At 39.6% G+C, this 12,188-nt stretch overlaps 1 protein-coding gene across 1 annotated transcript; it reads right to left on the reverse strand.

The window, feature by feature from the left end:
• Positions 1–239: 239 nt before the first annotated feature.
• Positions 240–2,853, reverse strand: LOC147567854 (uncharacterized). The gene is made up of 6 exons (XM_086658612.1): positions 2,737–2,853; positions 1,906–2,568; positions 1,150–1,819; positions 978–1,082; positions 786–934; positions 240–698 (listed from the first exon to the last, which is right to left on the reverse strand). The coding sequence occupies exons 1-6, from the start codon at positions 2,851–2,853 to the stop codon at positions 240–242; spliced, it is 2,163 nt and encodes a 720-aa protein (XP_086514738.1).
• Between the last annotated feature and the right edge of the window lie 9,335 nt (positions 2,854–12,188).

Consider the following 12,188-nt stretch of genomic DNA (forward strand, 5'->3'; position numbering starts at 1 on the left):
CCTGAAAAAAAAGACTTCATTCAATATTCAATTCAGTAGCTCAATATTTACTTCACCATTGCAAATTCATGTAAAGAAAAAATGCTACCAATCGCCATCACCAATTACTAATACAATAATATCATTTAAATAACATAAACTTAAGTGGTCCATAGTTAAAGCAAATTCAAAATAAAAGTGGTTCATAGAGGTCTTAACAACTAGTAAGCTAAAAGCAAACTACAAACGACAACAAGTGATTAGTAGCATTGATCGAATACACTTGGCGGTTCAATCTCATCAAGTAAATCCATATATCTTGCCCCTTCAACTTCAATATCTTCATCTTCAGACTCATCCTCGTCTACAAGTTCCATTTGAGTGCCCGATCCAGAAGGAGTAGAAGAAGTAGACCCCCTCATTGACTTGCTCCTCGTTCTTGGCCCTATATCAGTCATCCCTTGAGCCGCTCGAACTTGTTCCCATGTGAGGGTGTCGCCTGCATGAACAAAATCTTGAAGTTCTTCCTCATTAGGAATTATCCATTCATCATTATCGTCAACATCCCTTAGAATAATAGGATCAATTCTAACATCTCTCTTTGGCCCAATAGCATTGTCCCTAGCTAAATTTCGAACTAGCAACTTTCTATTGTATTGTATGAATACAATATCATTCAACTTTTGTTGGGACAAGCGATTCCTCTTCTTTGAATGTACCTTAACAAACAAGATTATAAATTAATGAAAAGAAATAAGATTATAAATTGAAATATGAATAAGACTAGAAATTGAAATACTACTTACATTATTAAATGCAGCCCAATTTCCCTCACATGGTGAAACACTACATGTTTGACTCAAGACCTTCTTTGCAAAATCATACAAAATAGGCAACCCCCCCTCTACCATATTGCCTCCACCATTGATCTGCGCCAAAAGAAGAAAACTTATAGCTACATAAGTACAAAAAAGTATAACGTAAAGAAAAAAACTTACATGGTTCCATCTTGTCGACTAACTTCAGTGCCAGTGGGTTTGATAGGCCACTTCCATCTCTATAATGGAGCATTTCAATTTGCATTTCCTCAAGCTTATCGGCATCTATTAATTTATGACTGGCAAGATATACACTGTTCATGACTTGATTTTGTCTCAACTTTTTCCCAACCTTGACCATAATAAATTGCCAGATTCAGATAATACGCAGCTCCATGCAGTGGATGATGAAGTTGATCAACCCATCTTTCATCAATAATACCCCAAACTTTCGCACATGCGATGTGGTCATCTCCAAGGTTCTTCCTGATCTGCTCCTTTTCTCTAGACACCGCCTCGTATATGTAGCCCATACTCGGTTTTATCTCAGTGTCCACCAACCTGACAACATCAACAAGTGGTGCCAACACTCGACATGCAAAATATACATTTGCCCAAAATGTACTTTTACCCACTATCCTTGCACATTTCAGTCCATCAGCTTTTTTTGCAAAATCTGATTTTCTGAATTGTTCGCTTACAAACAATGTTTGTATAGCACACCTATTCATATGAACACTCTTTAGAGTATAAAAAGCAGTGGCGAATCTAGTAATACATGATCTATGCAACTCTTTCCCGAGTTTCCTCATCATGTTTAATACTCTACCATGGTTATATATAAACCCCACAACAGTTTTGGAATCGGCTAAAGCACTCTTTATCTTTGGTAAATCATCATCAATATTCTGAAGCATTAAGTTCACACAATGTGCAGCACATGGAGTCCAAAACACATGAGGATGTTCTTCCACTAACTTCTTGCCTGCTAATTTGTAATTAGCAGCATTATCGGTAATAAACTACAAAAGAAAAGCATAGTAAGATTGTATGAGCAAGATTAATTAAAGATGATATCAAATAAAGTAATAATAATCCAAAAACATACCTGAACAATGTTTTTCTCTCCTACAAATTTAATCACATCATTAATCATGCCCACAATGAGATTCGAATCCTTAACATACTCAGATGCATCAATGGAGTTCAAAAAAACTGTTCCTTTTGGACAACTCACTAAAAAATTAATCAAACACCTACGTTTTCCATCAGTCCAAAAATCTGACATTATAGTACATCCAAAGCTCTCCCAATGTGTTCGAAAAGACTTAACATAGGCGTTTGTTTCCTTCAACATCTCCTTGACCATGGTTGTTCTAATATGGTAGATAGAGGGAGCTGGCATGAATCTTCCATATTCTCCAACTGAATCTGTGAAGTCTTTGTAGCTATCCAATTTTACAGCATTGAAAGAAATCCCAGCCTCATTTGCCCTAATGGCATATTTGTTCCAAGACTTGTGCATCAACTCTATTTTATGAGGATTGTTTCTATCTAGAGTGTCTTGTTTCATTTTCTTAGCATCAGCCTTAAAATAAGCATCCATATAACCTCTAACATTGCTTGCTCTCTTCTGACTTTTTCCTTTCGCATTAACAGTATTTGATTCCTTCACCAGTACTTCACCCTCATCTTCGACATCTTCATCATATCCCTCATCATCATCATCACCCAAAACATCATGGTTTCGAATGATATTACTAATTCTAGCCTTTTCAATTTTTTCTTTCCATAGTTATCCATTTGTTCTTGGATTTTCTTCTTTATCTTAATAGTAACTTTACCACATGGTAAAGTATTTCCTTTCTTGCCAATAAGATGTTCCTTTAAGTCTATAGATTCCCCCTGACAACTTCTTCTCACATAACTTACACCATACCAAATTTTTGTCATTAACATTCCTACATTCTTCCCATTCCCATGCTATGTCTGTGAGATTTCTTTTCACCGGAGCAACACTACTAGCACCAGCAGATCCAGTACTCGCAGAATTCATCGCTTAAGGACTTTACTGGTTCAAATTAACCAAAAAAGGAACAAAATCAATTCATTAAGAGTACAATATCTCCAAAAATCAGATTATAAACCATAAAATAAGTTAATTATGAGTATAATATCAACAAAAATCATACAATAAACAATAAAATCAGTTCATTACGAGTGTAATATCAACCTTAAACCCTAAAATAACCTCATTATTAGTATAAACAGTACAAATCATACCCTAAACCCTAAAATATCAACCTTAAATCCTAAAATAACCCCATTATAAGTATAAAACACTAAAAAACAAACCCTAAACCCTAAAATCAGTCCATATTATGAGTATAAATCATTATAAATTAACCATAACAAGTCAAACCTAATTGTTATAAACATTAATGAAGTATAACAACTCAAACTTAACATTAAAATCAGTGTATATAGAAAAAAAAACTCAACTAATGATTTCTAGAGAGAGAAAGAGTTGTAAAAGAAAAAATGGAGAAGATAGAGAAACTTACTTGGAATCAAGTTTGGAGAAGAAAATAGCTTGAAAAAGTGCTTCAATGATGGTTGATTGGTGTTTGGAGAAGAGGGAAGAAGATAAGATGGAAGAATCCTAGACTTTCTCGGTTTGGAGAATGAAAGAGAAAAAAAAAAGACCTGTTACCGTAAAGCCCGACTGGCCCGACTAGTCGACCCGACTCTAGTCGGGCCGAGTCGGGGCTTTATTTATAATAAGTCCCGACTAGGGGTCTGGTCCCTAGTCGAGGCGCCACAATGGCGACTGGGGACTAGTCTGGGACTAGTCTAGGACTAGTCCCGACTTTTTCAACATAGATGCAGAGTGTACCTTCTGTCGTTCCTTGGTGTCGAAAGTTCTTTGAATTTGGCGACTTGGCAAACTTGCGACATGTGGATGCCCATGCACCCGTTATTTCATGTTTGTCTTTCCGCTTAATATGTTTGTTGATACTAAGACTTTTAGATCTTGACATGTATACTAGTTTTCTTATGCATGTGAACATGTAAATTTGTAGTACACGTAGGTGCACACGTGAACTTTGAGTACACGTAGACTGGTAATGCGCGTAGACTTAGAGTACACGTAGGTGTACGCGTAGACTTGGAGTAAACGTAAGTGTACGTGTAGACTTGTAATGCGCGTAGATGTACACGTAAACTTGGAGTACACGTAGGTGTACGCGTAGATTTGGAGTACACGTAAGTGTACGTGTAGACTTGGAGTACACGTAAGTGTACGCGTAGACTTTGTAATGCGCATAGAGGTGTACACGTACTCATAAGGAGGATGCGTGTATGAGCTCTAGTAGGCGTTTTCTGCGAGTATACCGATGGTTGGTGGCAGTTGTGTAGTCGCTTACATATGAACGTCGCTGGTCATCTGCATCTGTTCACAAATGAGAAAAACTTATTCAACCTTTAAGTAGTATAGAAAATACCTTAAGTTAATGAGATTCGTATGTACGTGCTCTTGTTTTGTAAAGAGGGATGGTGTGTTTACTCCACGCGAGTATTGGAATGTTCCGTTCAAATGACGGGATGCTAGTGAGTGTTGTTTGTATGATCAGTTTGTCTCCACATGTTTATCTCCACATGCTTGTCTTCACATGTTTCACATGTTTATCTCCACATGTTCATCTTCACATGTTCGTCATGTTTGGCTTCACATGTTTCACATGCTTGTCTTCACATGTTTGGCTTCATATGATGTAAACTCGTAGTACACGTAGGTGTACACTTGTAGGTGTACACGTAAATAAACTTATAGTACGCGTAGGTGTACACTTAAATAAACTTGTAGTACGCGCTGGTGTACACGTAAACTTTTAGTACACGTAGTTGCTAACATAAACTTGTAGTACGCGTACGTAAACTTTTGAATGAAGTATTTCATTTATTCTTATGTTGCATACATGCGTTATGTATATGTTTTTTGGTACGAGCAATCGGGTTGCTTTTTGCAAGTCGTGTCGACTCGCGTTTTGTAGATGTAAACGTGCACACATAAGTGGGTTAGCACCTCAAAAAATCCTTTATTGAGACAAAGCAAAATTTTTTCGTATACTAGTACGAGTACAAGATAATCAGGTTGTCACACGTAAACCTTGTATAAGAAGAGAGGCAATCAGGTTGCCGAGTAAATGTAAAAACAAGTGGGTAATCGGGTTGCCGGGTACATGTAAATAAGTGGCCAATCGGGTTGCCGAGTACATGTAAAAACAAGTGCGCAATCGGGTTGCAGAGTACATGTAAAAACAAGGGGGCAATCAGGTTGCCGAGTACATGTAAAACAAGTAAGCAACCGGGTTGTCAGGTACACGTTGAGAGGCAGTCGGGTTGCCGCCCTGACGATGCTTGCGAATACATGTAGGGAGAGAGAGACAAATGAGTTGTCCAATTTTTGCATGATTTCTGTTATTTCTTCATGTGTTTTTGCGTGCATTTCTTCATTTGTGTTCGTAATTTTTGTTGCATGTGATTTTGTAAATTTTTCCTTGACTGCTTGTTTTGTAAAAGCATCTCCTGATTGTTCCCCCCAGCCCAAGTGTAGTACTGAACTTGGTGCTAGACTTAGGTTGTGTTGAGATGCATCCTCGTTTTCTTCCCAGTTTTTATTGACGTGTTCCTGAAAGCTTAAAACGTGTACTTGTCTGAAGGCGCTTTTACCTGCATAATTTCTGTGAGGGGCTATAGTCGGCGGGAGTCCCACCGACTCTCCGATTCTTAAGTCAGTACATGTACAAGTAGAAGAGAAAATAGAAAAGTAAGAATAGAGTTTAGAAATGATACAGTTTGAGATGCACATCATTCCAACTGTTGTGTATGTCGCGTCCATATTGTGCTTGAATTTTGTTCTCCCCCTGTCCTACCACATTGGTTATCTGATGTGGGTCTTCCCAAGTGGGCGCAAGTTTTCCAGCACCGCTTTTTTTAGTGTTCTGGAATTTTTGAGCGAACATGTGCTTGACTTTTATCACTTGGTCGCCCCGATGAGGCGTTTAACGGTTTCCTGTTCTCCCTGGACAGAGGTCCTCTAGACGTTTGATATGGTTCTGCATGTCGACGATCATTTCTCCTATCAGGGTATCTAGTGCGTATGTCTCTGCTTCTATCTTCATATGAATATGACCTATTCCGGTGGGCTTCATCTCCTTCCCAATGAATCTCAACCCATGCTCTTGCTAACACGTCCTCCATAGTGGTGCAATTGAACTTTGTAAGTTGTTTGTAAAGTTCTCCATCTGGTAGGAGACCTTTCCTGAAAGCGTCTACAATAGTTTCCTGGTTACAGTAAGGAATGGATACCTTCTCTCTGTTAAATCTACCCAAGTAGCCCCGTAGTGGTTCTCCTCTTCGTTGATGAACCCGATACAAGTCACCGGAAAGTTTTTCTAACTTTTTGCTGCTGGCGAACTGTTCGACGAAGATGTCTGTCAATTGGGCAAATGATACAATTGAATTATTTGGGAGGTTCAGGTACCACTGTAAGGCAGGACTAGTCAGACTGGATCCAAAACTTTTGTACATGCACGCTCACGCAGATATCTGGGAATAGCTGCTGCGAACATTCTCTACTTGTAAGAGGCAATGTGATCATCTGGGTTAGAAGTACCATCATACATCTTAATGTTCGGGAAGGAGAATTTCTTTGGCATCTCCATCAGTGCAATAACGTCTACAAGGGGGAGTCGGCGTAGCTGTAGAGGAAGCCTTGACACGTTCAGAGTTCTCTTCCATTTGATGATAATCTCTGTTGATAGTTGTTGAGGCCCCACGGTGGGTGCTAAACTGTAGACGGTGAGAAGTGTATGGGTCGGAAGTTAGAAGGTCAGAAGCGGAAACGTCTTCTAGAATTCCAAACGTCGAGTTCTTGATTGATGGGAACCAACAACGTGTGGAAGAAACATGCAAAAGAAGGTGAACAGACATGAACAAACCCGTGAAGGCTTGGGGGGATACCGGGATGGTGCCTGCCAAGGGCCTTCCGATAGTCAAGTCAGCAAAGTATTACAATGAATAATAAATGAAAAGCCAAGGGTGTAACCGTTGACGTGTAATTGGAGAGTGGCTAGGCTCGTAGAACGGCCGGAGCTCGAGACTACGGGGGTGAAGTGATCATAAGTGTGAGAGTAGATGTTACCAGTAACGTCGAGAAAGAAAGAAGCTATGACCTCCTTGATGTTTTGTGGAAGCGTCGAGAAGGCTTTGATCCCTTTGACGATCACTGGAAGCGTCGAGCAAGGAGAAGCTTTAACACCCTTGAAGAGTCTAGTAGTGTCGACGATCAGAGCAAGATGAACGTGTCAAGTAAAGGAGATAAAGCGTCTAAGAACCAGGTAACTCGTAGCCAACATCTCAAGAACAATCGAAGAACAGAGAGTGAGTGGAGAAGAAGAAGTAGTGGTTGCTTTGCTCTGATTTCAATGCCTTGAGAAATGGAAGTGCTCCTCTTTATATAGTTGTGAGGAGTGATCCGTTTTGAGGAGTAATGGTTGACCGTTACGGAATAAATGCATGGCAAGATTCCTAGGATGTGGTGACGTGTACACGAGTTGTACATGCACAACGGTTGTGCATGTTATCTGGTAATTACTCTGAGTGGGCATGTACGTGATCTCACATTTATGTGAGACGTTACCATGCTATAAATGTCATCAATGGGGGGAATATTAGTCTCTAGAGTTACGTTGACCAAGTCTGAGATCTATGTCATTATGGGCACATGTGACATGTAGAGGATCTCTTCGTTAAGTGATCTTTTACACGTGGTGCGTGGAGATCTAGACGTGTCAAGCGCCAGACGTGTGAAGATTCGGGTGTGTGGAGTTTTGTGTACGTGGAAACTCTTTGCACGTGGTTGGGTTGACACGAGTTTTAGGGTCTAGTCGACGAGGGCCCATTAAGAGACTTCTGGGCTGGGCCCGAGAGTGGATTTTGGTTAGCACAGTCATAGACTCCCATTTACTTTGAATAATAAACGAACTTCTTCTCTACTTGCTCTTGTGCATATTGATTTATGGGGCCCTTCTCCTGTTCCTAATTCGAATGGTTTTAAATATTATGTGCTTTTTGTTGATATTACAGTCGATTTTGGTTTTATCCCCTTTGTACTAAATCTGAATTTTTTCAAGTCTTTGTGAAATTTAAATCTCTTGTCGAAAATCAATTGGACTCCAAAATTAAGACTCTTCAACTAGATGGAGGAGGTGAATTTCAAAATACCCGATTTTTAGTTTTTTTAAGTGCAAATGGCATTGACAGTCGTATTTCTTGTCCGTATACACCAGCTCAAAATGCTCGTGTAGAGCGTAAACATTGTCATGTAACTAGACTGAGTATTTTATTTCATAGTGGGTTATTTATTGGGTTGAAGCTTTTCAAACAACAAATTCTCTCATTAATCGAATGCCTACAACAGTGCTCCAGGATGCTTCTTCCTTTTCTACTTTATACGGTATGCCACCTTCCTATTCCATGTTGCGTTCGTTTGGATGTCTTTGTTTCCCTTATTTGCGACCTTATGCTTTTAACAAACTTTCACCTCGTAGCTTCCCATGTGTGTTTATCGGTTGCAGTCAATTTCATAAGGGTTTCAAATGCTTAGATCCTACCACCTAAAAGGTATTTATCTCTCGCCGTGTTATCTTTGATGAAGCTATTTACGCGTTTAAAACTTCTGATTTTGTGTCTTCATTTGAAGATCTAGTGAGCTTTCTTGGTACTCTCATCCCTTAATGTTTGTCTCGTCTTCCCCTACTACCCCTAGTACTGAAGTCAATCGCATTTCCATTTCGGTGGATGATTCTGCCTCAAAGGCACCTTTAGTTACCACAATTCATCTAGAGGATACCTCTGTCAGTTCATTAGTGACCCCTATTCCTGCACAAATTGGGGAGGTGCCTTAGGTCTCGACTGAAGGGCCCTCCGCAGTTGCTTTAACTACACCACCAGAATCTACTCCTACCACTCCTCTAGTATTGGGTTCTCGCTATTTGACAGGTATTACTCCTGTTCCCATGCGTTCTCTGACAGATTCGATTACGGTAGGGGTTGCTCTGAAAGTTTTATTAGATTCTAGCTCGGAGTGTGGTCCTCAAGGTTATAGGTTGATGGACTCAATCATGCGTGATGCTCTGCTAGTGGACACGACTCCCTCTCAGGTTTATTGTCGGTACCCTATTTCTCCTTGTGATTATGATACTTCTAGTTCTTCTGGTTCTAACTTTTATGCTGCCTTATCTGCTATCACGGAACCGCAGGGATATCGTATGACTAGTAAATCAATACATTGCCGACGTGCTATGGAACAAGAAATTGAAGCTCTTATGAAACAACATACTTAGTCTTTGGTGTCTCCTGACCCCTCTATGAATATCATTGGTTGGTCAAACCTACGACTATTCGGATTATTTTATCTATCGCAATTTCTCATGGATGGTCCATTCTTGAGTTAGATGTGAAGAATGCCTTTCTTCATGGGTATCTAACTTAGGAGGTTTACATGGAGCAACTGAAGGAGATGTCCTTTGACCAAAGATGCAATGCGAGTTATTTGTCATATAGGACAATTGATGAAGAAGATAATCAAGTCCGGACGATTTAGGGTCGTAGTGTTTAGCTAAAAACCAACTACGATCGTCGAATTACGAAGTAAATCGCGGCTAACATCGACCGGATCCTACACCGGGTTACACATAAGAATGTCTATTTGATCGGATGATATGACTAGTGGGATGAGACATATAATCATGGGAGAGTTATATAAACATGTCTCATAGGCCTAAAAGAAGTTTAGGCAAAGATAACACAAAAGACCCAAAAGAAGGGTATTTGGGCTGGGGACCAAAGGAGGTGATTTGGGGCCCAAAAGGGCACGGCCAAGCTTGGCGTGTGGCCCTATAGGGGCCGGCCAGATCCTTCCAAGATGGGTTTGATATGGCCGACCAATAATAAGGAAATCAAGAATTAGAAACTGGTTTCTATTTTTGAGTATTTCCTTAATCTTATTCAAAAGGGACTTTTAGGAAACCTAATTAGGGTTGGACTCTAACTTAGGATTCTATATAATGTCTCTTAGGGACTTGAATAAGGTGTGGAATTTCTCAAGAAGCTTTCAGCCTCTACAACATAAAGTAGAGAGAGAAAGGGAGATAATTCCCAAGCTATCTAACTAGTCATAAAGAAGAAGGAGTTCTTCTAATCAAACCACCATTAGAGTTCTAGCTAGCTACAGGTGGGAGATAAAATTGATCATTCGGGTGTCTTGAGTAGAGGAGCAACACCTGGAGCTCTTGGTCTCACATTCGATTGGAAAGGTTCAAGGGAAAATTTAGCGATTAAGGTAATCTCTAACTCTTAGTTCATTATTAGCTTATGCATGATGGTCTTGGGACCTACTAGTAATAGACATGAGATGTCTGAGATTTCTCTTAGAACACTAGAAGACACCACAACCCAACAGTGGCGTCAGAGCCTCTTGTAAATAGCTAATTTTTGCTAAGTTTCAGACTAATCTATGATTGAATAAATAGATAGTTATGTCTAAAAGTGTTTTAGGCTTCAAATTAGTGATTTTGAATGTGATTTAAAAGTTATAAAAGTTTTCAATTTGGTTTTCAAAGTTGATGATTGAAAAGAGTTTCAAAAGATTCGATTTTGATTGATTTCGGTATCGAAAAGTGTTTTCAAAAGGATTGTTCTTCATTGATTTTTTGGAAATCGAATGAAATCAAGTTTTGGGTGTTTTTATAAGTTACAAAAAGTGTGAACAGCAGCTCTGGAATCAAAAGAAAAAAAACCTTAGAAGTTTCTAAAATCTGGCCGGATGCATGGGATGCATCCCGGCTAGACACATCTCGGTGAGGAAGACCGAGACCGTCTAGGGCTGGGAACGAGATGGTAGCGTCCTTCAAAGCTAAACGCACGTCTAGGGCGCGCCCCAAAGCAATCGAAAGCAGCTCGGAATTCTGGTCCGAGACGGATGCGTCTCGGGTTCAAGACGCGTCCAAGGAACACGAGTGCATCTCAGTTAAGTCCGAGATGCATAGAAGCTCTCCAGACGCATTTGGAGTGCCCTAGGCATCTCGGTCTAGGATCGAGATGGCCTAGGTGTAGGGTTTTGTATGTATCTAATACACATAATCATCTAACTAATGTTGTAAGTGGAATCTCAATCATCATATGGTTAACACTAGTTATCCAAAATCATATGCATAAACTAATAATGAACTAGGAACTGAAAGAAGAATACCTGGATTCGCTTTCTGATGCGACATGAAAATGTCCCATCTGAATCTCCTAACTCGGGTTAGTTAGTCAATTTTGAGCAGTTACTCTAATGATTTGCTTGTTTCTCTTTCCCAGGTGTCTTTTACGGAGTTCACTGTGAAAAGCGGATAAAATTGAGAGAAAGACGTGCTAGGAGTATTTTTGGGCATTTCTTGATTATGGTAATTTTGGTCAAAATTGGTGCTCCAATGAAAGTAGAGTCCAAGACGAGTCCAACGGCGAAGACGGAAGTCAAATCGGAGGGCGGATGAGTAAATTAGATTAGGTCAAAGTCTTAGTCAAAGTTAATTGATAAAAGACAAAGATGACCACGTGGCGGGAGATCCAACGACAATGGTGAATATTCGGGATACTATTGGGCATTGCGGGTCATACTCGGGAATTTTCTAGGGACATGATTCAGTACCTGCTAGCACCCAAACTTCAGTGCTCCACGCGTATATCTAACGGACAAGGAGATGGGCATCCAAGATCGGACGGTGATGCATAACAGTAAAGAGAGAGGGATAATGGACGGATCTCTTTCTAGATATTTAAACAGAGAGAGAGGACGTGAGATATTTTGATATTTTTATGCATTCGGTTGAACTAGAAACAAGGATGAAGAAAGAAAGGAAATAATCCCTAAAGAAAGATTGGTTAGAAAGTTTAGAAAGATGGAGAGAGAGATGAATTTTGGAGATACTGTTTTTAGAAGAATTCTCTTTCTAAAGACAGGATTTTGACAGAGAAGGAAAGCTTGGCTGGTTAATTCTTATTTAGGGGATTTAGAGAGAACTGGAGATTTAAAATGGCTGAATATATTTTCTTAGAGAGAGAGCTTTCTCTGTTATGGGAGACAGGGCCGGCCCTAGTAGTTTTGGGGCCTAAAGCGAACTGAAATTTGGGGGCCTTTTATATAGTAACTATAAAAGACTATTTTTTTGTCGTAACAAGTACGAAAAACATACTAAAAAATAATAAATGTGAACTATATAGTTTATAAGAAGTGCACCAAATTCACATATAGAAATTGACTAAATATGTTTAAACATT

This window comes from Eschscholzia californica, unplaced genomic scaffold (genome assembly GCF_041429995.1).
Source record: "Eschscholzia californica isolate CP2 unplaced genomic scaffold, dmEscCali1.0.p SCAF_1, whole genome shotgun sequence".
In the NCBI taxonomy this organism is placed as follows: domain Eukaryota; kingdom Viridiplantae; phylum Streptophyta; class Magnoliopsida; order Ranunculales; family Papaveraceae; genus Eschscholzia; species Eschscholzia californica.

Bases quoted from the DNA above. Each gene is read 5' to 3' on its own strand.
- LOC147567854 (XM_086658612.1), bottom strand. From the start codon at position 2,853: ATGAATTCTGCGAGTACTGGATCTGCTGGTGCTAGTAGTGTTGCTCCG. The intron at 1,820-1,905 runs GTATGTTTTTGG...TTTCTTTTGTAG, and splicing joins GAGAGAAAAACATTGTTCAG to TTTATTACCGATAATGCTGC. The intron at 935-977 runs GTAAGTTTTTTT...GTACTTATGTAG, and splicing joins AGTCGACAAGATGGAACCAT to CTATAAGTTTTCTTCTTTTG.